At 43.0% G+C, this 11,994-nt stretch overlaps 1 protein-coding gene across 7 annotated transcripts in view; it reads right to left on the reverse strand.

Moving 5' to 3' along the window:
• The window catches only part of grin2bb (glutamate receptor, ionotropic, N-methyl D-aspartate 2B, genome duplicate b), a 91,682-nt gene that overhangs the window by 9,054 nt on the left and 70,634 nt on the right, over nt 1-11,994 (reverse strand). For all 7 annotated transcript variants that reach the window (XM_076729681.1, XM_076729684.1, XM_076729686.1 and 4 more), the window contains 5 exons: nt 11,471-11,596; nt 9,951-10,180; nt 8,294-8,454; nt 6,442-6,629; nt 425-663 (listed from right to left, as the gene is read on the reverse strand). In XM_076729681.1, coding sequence (XP_076585796.1) covers nt 425-663; nt 6,442-6,629; nt 8,294-8,454; nt 9,951-10,180; nt 11,471-11,596 — 944 coding nt within the window. The remainder of the gene's footprint in view (nt 1-424; nt 664-6,441; nt 6,630-8,293; nt 8,455-9,950; nt 10,181-11,470; nt 11,597-11,994) is intronic.

Genomic DNA, 11,994 nt, shown 5'->3' on the forward strand with positions numbered 1-11,994 from the left:
ACGAATCTCCAATGCAAAACTTTTCTTTTCTGGTTGTACTAATAAAGAAAGTATGCAGCAGAGTATTTTAAACAAATAAGTGTCTTTGAAAGGCACATAAATTTAACACATTTATGTACTGCGAATAACATTACGTTTTTGTAAAATGAATAATAATTAAAAAACATAATACATTTTTAAAACATGCAATTAAGATAGATTAAGGGTTTTTTGCTCATAGCACAGGATGCTTTTCACTTGTGTTTTGTTGCTTAACTGCTGCCTGTGCTAAAAAAAGCCACAGGTACGTCAGGTGAGTCACCCTCTCCCCCTGACCAACTCGATACACCTCAACCGCAGCCAGTGGTTTTAAAACAACCGCTATTGTGATCTTTCTGTCAGGAGGACAGAGGTCAGACCTTAAATAAAACATGAGCGCACTCACTCTGCTAATGGAGAAGGTGAACCCGGGCTTTCCAGAGCACACGCCCATGAAGCAGAAGCGCAGCTGCCAGTAGAATAAATGTTCACAGATGAAGGTGATTAATGACAGAACCATGGCGGCCCCGAGCATGTAGAAGACCCCCGCCATGTTGTCCACGTCCAGCTGACTGCTCATCACCTCGTTCTTCTCATTGTGGCAGATGCCTGTCAGCCACAGGGCCTCTAACTCCTCCATCTCACCTGGAGGAAGCAGAAACACGTGCACACAGGTTACTGTATCAACGTGTTGGTGCGACTGTTTGTATGTTTGTGCAGGAGTTTGCCCGTAGGTGAAAATGTAAGTGTGAGTGCAAAAAGAGAGGACACATTTTTTGGATGGGGAGTTGATGCCAAAAACAGCTCAGGTCTTATGTACGTGCAACAAATGTCATGTTGCATTATTTTGACTGAAGGTCCCCCGAGGATCTTCCTAATTAAGGATTGCTTATGCAAGGCTATCCCTTCCTTGTTGTGGGAAAAAACAACTGCCTGCTGGGATCGACAGTCCTCAGGGAGGAAGTGTGTGTGTAGTCATGTGACAAGTGTTTCCGCCCCCTAAAATGTGTCCCCCTCAGTTCCACAAGGATGGGGGGGGGGGGGGGCACTGCTAAGGGGGGAGGACACGTCCAGAGAGATTTGTTTGATCTGCACCGATGGTCTGTTGTCTGTGTGTGTGAGATCAAGGGGGTATATATTTTCCCAGTGCTTGCATAACAATGTTTTGTGTACAGATATGTGTGTGTGTGTGTGTGTGTGTGTGTGTGTGTGTGTTGGTGTGTGTGTGTTTGTGTGTGTCAGACAACTGTTTTCACTAAGACTTTCTTACTTAACTTCAGGAAGAGAAAGTGTTCGTGGCAGTCTGTCTGTGATTGGTTATCATTTGTTATGCTGATAATAAGTACTGGATGTAACTCGTGATGCAGTTTCATCCATTTGCTCGTATTTTCCTCGCCATAACTCCGACTTTGCTTTGATGATAAGTGTGTCTGTCGCTTCCGCATGTAAACATACTCCATACACATGCCCTGTGGCACAATGACTCTTGTCCTCATATAATTTGGGTTTTCTGCCAAAGAACTGCTGTTGAGGAGCCTAATCCTACTCCTTGTCTAAATCTGAGAATAAATCACATTACAGTTAGTACTTAACCTACATTATGGGTCAGACTGCTCTCTCCAAAACACATCTAGGTCTAAACCTCATTTTCATTCCTATTTGGAGCCAATAAAAGTCTGTTTTTTAATCATTTTTTCTTTCTTAAGATATGCTCCCTTACATTGCTAATAGAGTAGTGAAAAGAGGTAGAATCATGTTTATTTTTGTAACAATGTGATATAATACTGTAAAAAAAAAAAAAAGAAAGAAAAGAAAAAAAGAACAAACAAGCACTGTGGTATAAACCTTTGTCCATGTCACCCACCACTGGGTCTCTGCACAATGGTTCCAGACCTGGCATCCTCACTGTGATGACTCAAGAAAGTCACTGTGCCGGGTGTTGATCATTATGAAATACTTAGAGCACATAATTTAAAACCCAAAATACTCAAAACATAAAACCACAAAAGTTTATTTTTACATTTCTGTTTGTGTACAGATTAAACAAATGGTTCTCAGCATATCAATTCAATAGCTTTAGAGGTGGCAGCTTTAGAACCAGGCAGCTGTTTTCCCCTGCTTCCAGTCTTTATGCTAAGCTAGCTAAGCTAATTACCTCTTGCCCCGAGCTACATACTGAATGCACAGACAGTAGTGATATTGATCTTGCTTCACTGAACTATCATTAATGTTATTAGTAACACATGTTTTTTTTTTCTGCTGTGGCAAGGCTAAATGTCTGCTGTGAAAAAGGCTTACTTGATTTGTTTTCCGCATAAGTCATGCAAGACAATCCCAGTAATATTTGCGGATTTTAAAAAGCAAACAACAAAAAAAGGACAGAAGCAAAAAACAAGAAACAAACACAGTCACAAAAATGCCAGATGCTTTTAATTAATTCCAGGGATGGCCAAATATCCATCTGAACATCTCCAGACCAGCGTTGGGGACAGCAAACTGGTTCCCATTTAGAACCAAAGTGTCAACTCTGACGCTATTGATTCTTATTACCGGCCTGCAGATTTAATGACAATGACATGAGGGTGGTGTGAACGCTCTGCTGGATGCACACCCGATGCTTTTAAATCTGTACGCACTTGTCATTGACTCCACAATATGAAACCAATTGATTAAGAACTGTAACTGGATCAATGAGCAGAATCTATAATGTAATTGAAATCAATATTATTCTAATTACTTTGTGCTTTCTAATCCTACCCCCGCTCTTATCCATCATTTTTCCCATCCCTCTGCTCCTCCATCATCAACAGTTTTCCCACATTCCTCCTGATCCTGTATCTGTTTTGTACATCCCATAAGGAGGCTGTCGCTGATCCTCTCCCTCTGCATATATGACCTACATCATGGTCATATCTGGACTCTTAATAGGACATGACAGATATGAGCAAACATCGATGAGTCTGATCTCTAAACCTGGACTAACATATGTGTGCTGACAGCCAAACAGTCCACATGAAGTAATGAGAGGTAATGTCTGATGCGCCGGCCTCATGTACTCACTTGACAGAACAATAAGACTTTACTTCCATTTGGTAAATTTGTGCAGACATGTTGTCTGATCTTTGGGTAACACACTCAAACATGCACAGTCACATGTGACAAACACACACACTTTGCATACACACATACATGCACACACTGGCACTTCAGTGAACATCACTCAACAGAGTATGTCGAGGTCTGAGTCGATCTGGCTCCTAAAGATCTGATTCATGGTGAATGTTCTCTCTGCACTGACCCCCTCATCCGTGACACACACCGGGATGGAAAGTGATAGCACATCAAAGGCAACTCTGTGTGTGTGTGTGTGTGTGTGTGTGTGTGTGTGTGTGTGTGTCAGTGTGCAATACATGATCTTGCAGCTGGTGAGCCGTATGGAGCACATACAATCTCTGGAGGTGGAGTGTTACTGTAGGTGTACTCTCCAAAGGCAAGGACTCACAGTAGGGACAGTCATCTCTTTTACATGAAGATACAAAATGCAAAAGAGCTGCCAAATCCACGGCTGGTGATACATTTTGAAATCTTTTATTCCGCATTCATGCACCCACACTTCCTCTCCATAGGCAACAACACTTGCCCTGTCAAATGAAGGAAACACAGGACACACTGTGCTACAATAGGAGTAACTGATGATGCATTCATTCATTACGTTTCTGATAGCAAAAGTCAGTCAACAACAACAATCAATATACTTTACAACATTCATCCATCCACTGTCACTTTCTGGAACCTGTTAAAAGGCAGCACAGACCAAGTTCTCCCAACAAAATATTTCAGCTCTTTGCCAAAGCACTCTGAAGATTGCATGGAGTGTGGATAGATCGAGCGCTGCATCAACCTATTAATTTCATTTCTGACTGATATTCTGATTTTGTTCTATATTAATCAATTAATTGTTGGGTCTATTAAATGTCAGAAAATAGAAAAAAGGCTCCTTAACCGCAGGCTTCTTTTTGAAGTGACATCCGACAATAGAAGTGATGTCCAGATCATGTTTTTTGAATCCTGTGAATAGTGAATATAAAGTATGATCAGATGTGTGTGTTTTTATCATGTACAGTGAACCTTCAACCTCAAAATATTAATTCTTGGCAAAAACATTGTGACCTCTGAAGTTTGTTGCATTCCTCAACTGCTCAGCTGTCATGGCACCAGTGAAGTCATTGTCACACGGCCGGAGAGGTGAATGTAAGTCACGTCAAATCAGGCGTCCATGTGTCGAATGAGAAAATGTCGAAGGGAAATCAAAGTAAGTGGCATGTGTGATGAGGATTTTCTACAAAACAACTTCAGCACATTCAATAGCAGAATAACTGATTTGAAGAAAACAAAACCTGCATCACAGATTGATCGTCTCCTGTAATATTTTAGAAACTGTAATTTCCTGTTGAAGCGTTCACTTCATCTCCAGTGTGAACAAAGGGCTAAAGTTCAGCTGCAGTTCAAGTCTCAAACCAACACTGCAGCACTTCAGAGTCATGAGATGTGAGTGCTGTTTCATAATGTGGGCCCACTGTCTCATTAACTGTCTGCACTGATGGGGAATGTCTGTGCGGCTCCAACCTGTTCAAACAGAGGTGCCAAATGGGCATCCGAAACATGTTCACAAACCACCACAACTGGCTCAACCGTCTCCTCATGATGGAGCCGCAGCTCGATGCAGAGGCCCTCGTGGATCACCGCACTTGTCATTCTCTCAAAGTGACGCCAGACACCCTGCTGGCTTCTCTTGGTCACTACCCAAAACACACAACAGCAGCTTGCGCTCAAAACAAAACCAGACCTACAAACTGAGAGTGTTGCTCTGCGGCACATGCGGCATACAATCCACTAATGGGATACAGACCCTGGATTCAACCTGTAAATACTCACATGATGAAGTGCTGGTGTAGTCAGCGACGTCCTGCCACCGTGTTGTTGAATTGGTAAGCTGGTGTCACGACGCTACAGTCATATTTTCCACAAAGACACATGCGCTGGTGATGAACACTCACAGTGCTCCTGCTCTTCCTGCACATCACTTATCAGCCATTGGAGGTGGTAAAGGGTTTAAATTATTTATGCACTTTTCTAAATCGTAGGCAGAGCTTTAAAGCTTTTATGTCTGCTTTTTCTGAGGTGGTTTAGTGGCTATCAGGAAGAATATCCTAGAACTCCACACGAGTCCAAATCAGGGAGGGATTGTACTTTTAATCTGTCAAACGCAGTGGTAAAGGACCAAGACTAAAAACAAATTAGACTGTAGACATCAGCATGTGGTTCATACTGAAAAGCTCTCAAAGTCAAATCCTGTCATTGACAAAGTTGAGAGTTATAGTGTCGACAAATCAAAATAGAACCACGGTTTCCCTGTTTGATGCATTTCCTTCTGTCTCCAGATAAGGTCAATATTTCCCGTCCATGCCAGAACCTCCTGAGTTCCCAAACAAACATACTCCCACTGATACTTTCACTGCAGCAGCTGCAGTCTCTGAGGCCTGCTGGTGACTTGCTGTTCAGTAAGGACTGAACTGTGCCAGTCTGGCTCAGGAGGCCTCATCCTGCAGCTCGACATCCTCGAGGACTGCCAGGATCTACCAGCAGGTTTTTGGGTTGCCACCATAACAAGCACCAACTGCCTTGTGAGTTGCAGCTCCGTCAAAGCTACTTTCATGACTCCACATATCTGACCTCACTCCACTGATGAGACTGCAATTTAAGATTCTCAACCTGAGTGATAATTGTGCTTTATTACCTGAAACCTATAACAGTGACTCAACACTGAAGGGCAGTTAATGTTTGTTTAGACTGAGTGAAAGAAATGAATCTCTTAAACACAGTGGGTCTATTTGGCTGTCCTCTGATACGGTTGTTTCCTCCCAGGCAGTGTAATAATGTTTAGGCCCTATCTAATCACTGTCAGGATATTACAAAGAAAATTGGACACAGTTTAAACCATTATCTCCCATTAAAGTATATCAGTGAAATGAAAAAAGATTCGGCTATAATACTCATCAGGCACATAAAACTTCTTAGGTCACCTCCTCTTGTTGGCACATCAGGAAGTGTCCTGATTGCTGGATTTCTCTATCATCATAAATAGCCCTGTTTCCCTGCAGTTCATATGGAGCTCGAACCCACCACTGACTCTGTGTGCAGCATTTTACTTGATGCTGATCCTCAGTGAACACTGGAGGACACTGGTGTCTAAAAACTGTATTGACAAGAAAGAGGCAGAGGAGAAAATCAGCTGGAGGACATCACTTTTTGAGGGGCAACCTGAGGGGAACCATGGCCCTCATGCCCACTATGAAAGCCCTGACTTTCACTGGACTATTTTAAGCTCCTTCATTCAAATAAAAACATAATTCAAGTCCTCACCATCTCCAAACAGCATAAGGATGGCCAGATCCACGGCTCGTTTCCAGCCTGAGTCTTTCTGGATGGCGATGCCGTAGCCGGTGGAGGCGAACACCTTTCCGCTCCCGATGGTGACCAGTTTACAGCCCTCGTCTCTGCCCGCCATATAGTTCAGCACCGCAGCATCATAGATGAAGGCGTCCAATTTACTGCAGAGCGCAGGAAAATGTGTGAGAAGCAAACCTTGATGTTGTGTTCTGGAGCCTCTTGTGCCTCTAATCAACAGTGAAGGATAACACTTAATTCTATGGGTTTATTTCCTTATAATTTCTGGAAAATTTCATGGAGAGAACTACGTCATTCAGTACCAATTCTAGAGAAAATGTAAGAATTTTGAGGCAGCTATGTTTGTTTGTTTAAGCAGCTACACTGAGTTTAAAAAGTTATTGATTTCCAGAGTAATTTGAATGCAAGAGCTGCTCCATGTAAATCTTCATTAATCATTCATTTATTATTGGAAACTGTATTCTCCATTCACGTTGACTTGTGTGCTTGCATGTTCAGCCGAGCTGCTGCGCACTGATGAAATACTCGAGGGCAAGCTAGCTTAGCATTTAACTGGAATTAATTGAAAATGTAACAATTTAACTTGAAGAGTTTCAGTGTAAGCAGGCGAAACGTTACATTGAGGGATACTTAGGAGAGGTCCGTGTGCATGCTTTGGATTTAGATTTAGCACTTTTGTCCAATCAAATAAAATATCAGACAGTAAATATAGAAATCCAGGTGGAGACTGATGATGGATACAGTCACCGTCCATTGTAATTTATTCTATTCAGGGGTTTAACTCAGTGTTTTATAGTGGGCCACTAAGTATGAAACAAAGATCACCTTTGCTAACGTCTTAAAAAAAAAATTTAATTTTGTACAAAATAAGATAACTAGTCTTCAAGGCAAAAAGTGCAGCAGCATGTATCATATATTCAATAAGTATGGCCATTTCACAAAACAAGCAATTCACAAGACCAAATGTGTTGTTTCTGAAGCTTTCAACCGCATCTTGTGAGTCTCCATCCAATGAGGAAGGTCACGAGATGTGTTCGAAAGCTTTGGAAACAACAAGGCGAGTTGGACCTTGCACTGAATTTGGCGTAGTCAAACTGCTGCATCCAAGGTCAAGAAATGATCTTTAAGCTCCAGTTCAATCGTTCAGGCCTAATAACTAAACTGACCATCTGACAAGGTATGTAAGGATCTGCGTGGCATGCCATCTCAGCTGAAACATTTCCTGGGGACACCCCTTATTCTGTTCTATTCACATCAACCCTGAGTGATTTGACAGGTAAATTGGCCTGACAGTCTCCAGCTTGGTGACAAACTGCCATCAAACGGTGCCTCAGGGCTCTACAGGCCTCTGTGGTCATTCAGCTCAAGCTCTCACCAAACACCAGAGGTACATCGCTGCTTTGCATTCTTAATTCTTTAGCAGCCGTTGATGAAAACACTGGAAGACAGGCAGAGAGAAAGAGGGCATAGGAAAGGGAGATGTTAGCTAGCTTTGAGAGGCAGGGAGAGCGAATATCAGCTGGCTTTTGCAGCAACCACAGGCTGCGCTGCTATTCTGGGCGGCAATGGCAGGCAGATACACACAGCTCAACCGGCTGCCCACCCACATCGCCCAGAATGTCCCCTCTTCCTCTGTCTCCCTCTTCTTATTCCTTGATCATCTTTTCTCTGTATTGCATCAGCGCAGTACCTCACAGCTCCATAACACTGTCTCTTTTCTCTCCCTGCTGAGATCCTTTTCAACTCCCTCCTTCCTCACATCCCCCATCTGTCTCTCCAGCCTCCCCTCTCGCTCTCTGCTCCTCACCCGGTCTTCAGACTGTACAGCGCTTCATCTACATTCTTCTGGTGGAAGCTGGTCATGTAAGCATGCATGTCCCGGTAGTTGTTGCGGATGTTGCGCTCTGTACTCCCATTGGGCACCGTGCCAAACCGGAATGGTGGCGAGAATTCGTTAGGCTTCTGGAACTGTGGTGGGGGTTTTCCGGAAAAGAAACCACACAGAGAAAATGACAGAGGAGTGCTCGTTAGCATGGAAAAGGCACTGAGCTGCATCAAATAACCTTTAATGCACTGCTGAGCAGGAGCATGGGACTATGCTTCAGGAAAGCTCAAAATTACTTAAGTGTTGTGCTCAATGACAGACAAACAGGAGAATTTGGAGGACACATTTAGACAAACGTACTGTACACCAGATCAAGATCAAAAATAAAGATCCACCATTCAGGACAGAAGCATACAAGTGCAGAAATGATGAGCCCGGGGCTGCAACTCGTGATTGTTTTCATTGCTGTTCATTTAATTTCTTAATTAATTGATTGATCATATGGTCAATACAATCTTAGAAACAAGTGATAAATGCCTGTCATGCCTAGTCCCATAGCCAAGGTGGTGGTTTTGTCTGAACAACTGTCCAAAAATATATATATTTTAATGTTATTAACGGAAACAGTGATTCCCTCTTCTACCCCGGGGCGAACCTGAAGACACTGTGGAAGAGCTCAGCTACTTTGAAATAATGATTTGATTTAAAATGTATCCACATATTGATGTTTAGGAGGAAAACAAACACCAAATTTTATTACAAATTGCTCTGGAGCTACTTTTAATATATTTACTGTCACAAAAAAGATTAACCACCAGTTACAACGGGCCACTTGCTGACTCCTGAAAACCTCATGCTGCAATTGAGAGAGCACTAAAACGAGTTTGAGAGCAAACACAGAAATATTTTTACAAATACGTTTGTCACCAAACCAAATGTAAACCCACTGTGACAACGAACATGAAATGTTTGCTGACGTAATAAATCAAGTGAGAAGAAGGATCGTTTTTCTCAGAAGTTTACGTAGAATCAGACTTCTTTCTGCAACCAGTGCATTTGCCCCCTACTGGCCATTAGAAAGAATGCATGTTGAAGACTCTTCTACTTTTCAGCTCTGTCCACTCATTATTCTGTCTATGGACCAAACCAGCCAGAACACTGATGATTCAATCGTATGAAAAGATATTGTAACTTTACACACTTTTATCGAATTATTAGTGTTGAATGACACTTGAAAATTACTTAAAAATCAATTAAAATGACCACATGTGAAACATGATGGATTGTGTGGAGCACAGGGCACTTGAGCTCATCTAATAGTGCCGTGGTGGTATGTAAGGCAGAGAAGGTTTGAAACCATTGGAATAAACGATTCTAACTGATTAACCCAAAACATAACAGATCACTTTCTGTTCTCATCTTTCTGTTTTTCCTGGAACAGCGTGTTGAATAGAGATACATACATCAAGATTCAATGAAGTAAAATAAAGAATAAAAAATGAAAATAATCATTTGCAGCCTTAAATCATGAACTCTCTCGTAGGCTCAGGTACACTCTGTCTCACAGCGCCCCACCTGGCGTACTTTCACACACCTACTCCTGCACCCCACGACCCCTCACACTGCCTCGAATTCACACCTTTTTATCTGACAGGCCCGACACCTGGTCGACATACTCCTCCTGGATCATGAAGGCAGCCAGGTTGGCAGTGTAGGAGGCCAGGAAGATGACAGCGAAGAAGGCCCACACTGACACCATGATCTTACTGGTCGTACCTTTGGGATTCTGCACAGGGACAGAGTTGTTGAAAACCAGACCCCAAAGCAGCCAGATGGCCTTGCCGATGGTGAAAGAGGGGCCGCCGGGCTCTGGGAGTCAGAATGAGACATAAAAGAGAGACGGAGGGAGTGAGGAGAGGCACAAAGAAAGATGAAAGAGGATGCAAGAAGTTTCATTCATCAGAAATACTACTTCACTTTATCTGCATTTACTCATGAGCGCCTTTGTGCGAGGCACTTGATGGATGGCGGCGACAAAGACTAGATTTATTCCCATACTTTAGTTTGTCAGCGTTCGCAGGATGTACATCTGCTCTTCCAGCAGCTGCTGTGACAGCCTACTGTTAAAGACTAATTCTGCTCCACCTACCTCTATGGCACTATGACAAGGTGGCAGGGTGGAAACACTACCCACTGTAGCTCTGTGGCATCAGTGACAGGGAGAAAGAGAAAGAGGGGTGTAGATCGGCATGCAGCAGGCTACAATTATGCTAGAGCTGGAGCAGCAGTATAGGACAACAGCCTTACATAACCCAGCTATTAAACCACACACACTACATAACAGTCGCAGTGACAGAAGACATTCAGAAAACACTACGGCAGGAAGCATAACTCCAAACCAAACACTCTTATCCCCGCTGGTCCTTGATAAAAAGACTGTGAGCAGCAATATAACACTTTTCTGATTTTATCTTGAGTGGCTGCCATTGTAGCAGACTAATGCGATCCAGAGAGTCAAACAGAGCTGGGTATATAAAACCTTGAGAAAAAAAATAGATTGAATCTGAACCATTGATTTTGATGGCCAAATTTATTTCAACGGCCTGCTGGAAAAGAATCTGATTCAACAGGGTAGTGCTGCTCCATACTGTCAGACGCAGTTAAAGCTGACACATATTTTCAGTGTATGGTAATAGATCTACTTATTCGTCAGGTTTTACAACCCGTAGTGGTGCAGCAGCATTGTGTTAAGTTTGAGAAAGGCACAATGCAAAAAAAGACATTGTAAAGCGAGAACAGAGGAGTCGTTGTTCACACAGTCATGCTAAGAATACTTAAGATCACCTATCTGGTTCTTGTCAATGATCCTTTTCATTTGTGAAAGAGCTTAAGTGACTGTAGATGTAGATAAGGACTCCAAGACACAGAGTAGAGTAAATCTCAGCGCTCCAGTCGCACTCATACAGACAAGCTTGTTAAAGTAATTTAGCACATGTAGGGTTCATCTTGAATGATGCATTCAAAGGAACAAAACATGTCTATTAAGTCTTCATTTCAGGACATGCAATTGCCTGAAAATGTACCTCATTGTCACCTCTCTGGAGCATGGATTGGCTGGGTCTGAGCCTGTGTGTGTGCGAGTGTGTGCAATCCTCTCACCTCGCCCGTCTGCCAGGCAGCGATTGTAACCCACCGGGCTGAAGTACTCAAACACAAACACAGCCACGGCCGACACGATCAGCAGCATCACAAACATCATCACCCAGACATCAGCGCTGAAGGGCTCTAAAACACAGAGGGGGGGGGGGTGAGAGGGAGAGGGGGGAGTGAGTGGGAATACAGGGTGCAGAGGAAGAGGAAAGGGGAGCGGAGGGAGGGAGGGTTGTGGGAAGATAAGAGAGAGGAAGTTCATCAAACCAAATTAAGGGAAGTTATAAAATCACCCTCTGGTATCGACATGATCATTTGTATTCAGACATTTTGTTCTGTCGACTCACTGTTGCACATTCATGGATTTCATCTGAGCTTGCGTGAACACTAACAAGCACTTCACGAGAGAGAAGCTGAGAGGAAGGCAGGTAGGTGTGAATGGACAGATGTACTCATTGAAATGGCCACATTTTCCACCACTTGCACTCCGCTTTGCAATTTTCACACACACAGAATGGGCCGTGACAAACCCC

This window comes from Chaetodon auriga, chromosome 4, assembly GCF_051107435.1.
Source record: "Chaetodon auriga isolate fChaAug3 chromosome 4, fChaAug3.hap1, whole genome shotgun sequence".
Taxonomy (NCBI): domain Eukaryota; kingdom Metazoa; phylum Chordata; class Actinopteri; order Chaetodontiformes; family Chaetodontidae; genus Chaetodon; species Chaetodon auriga.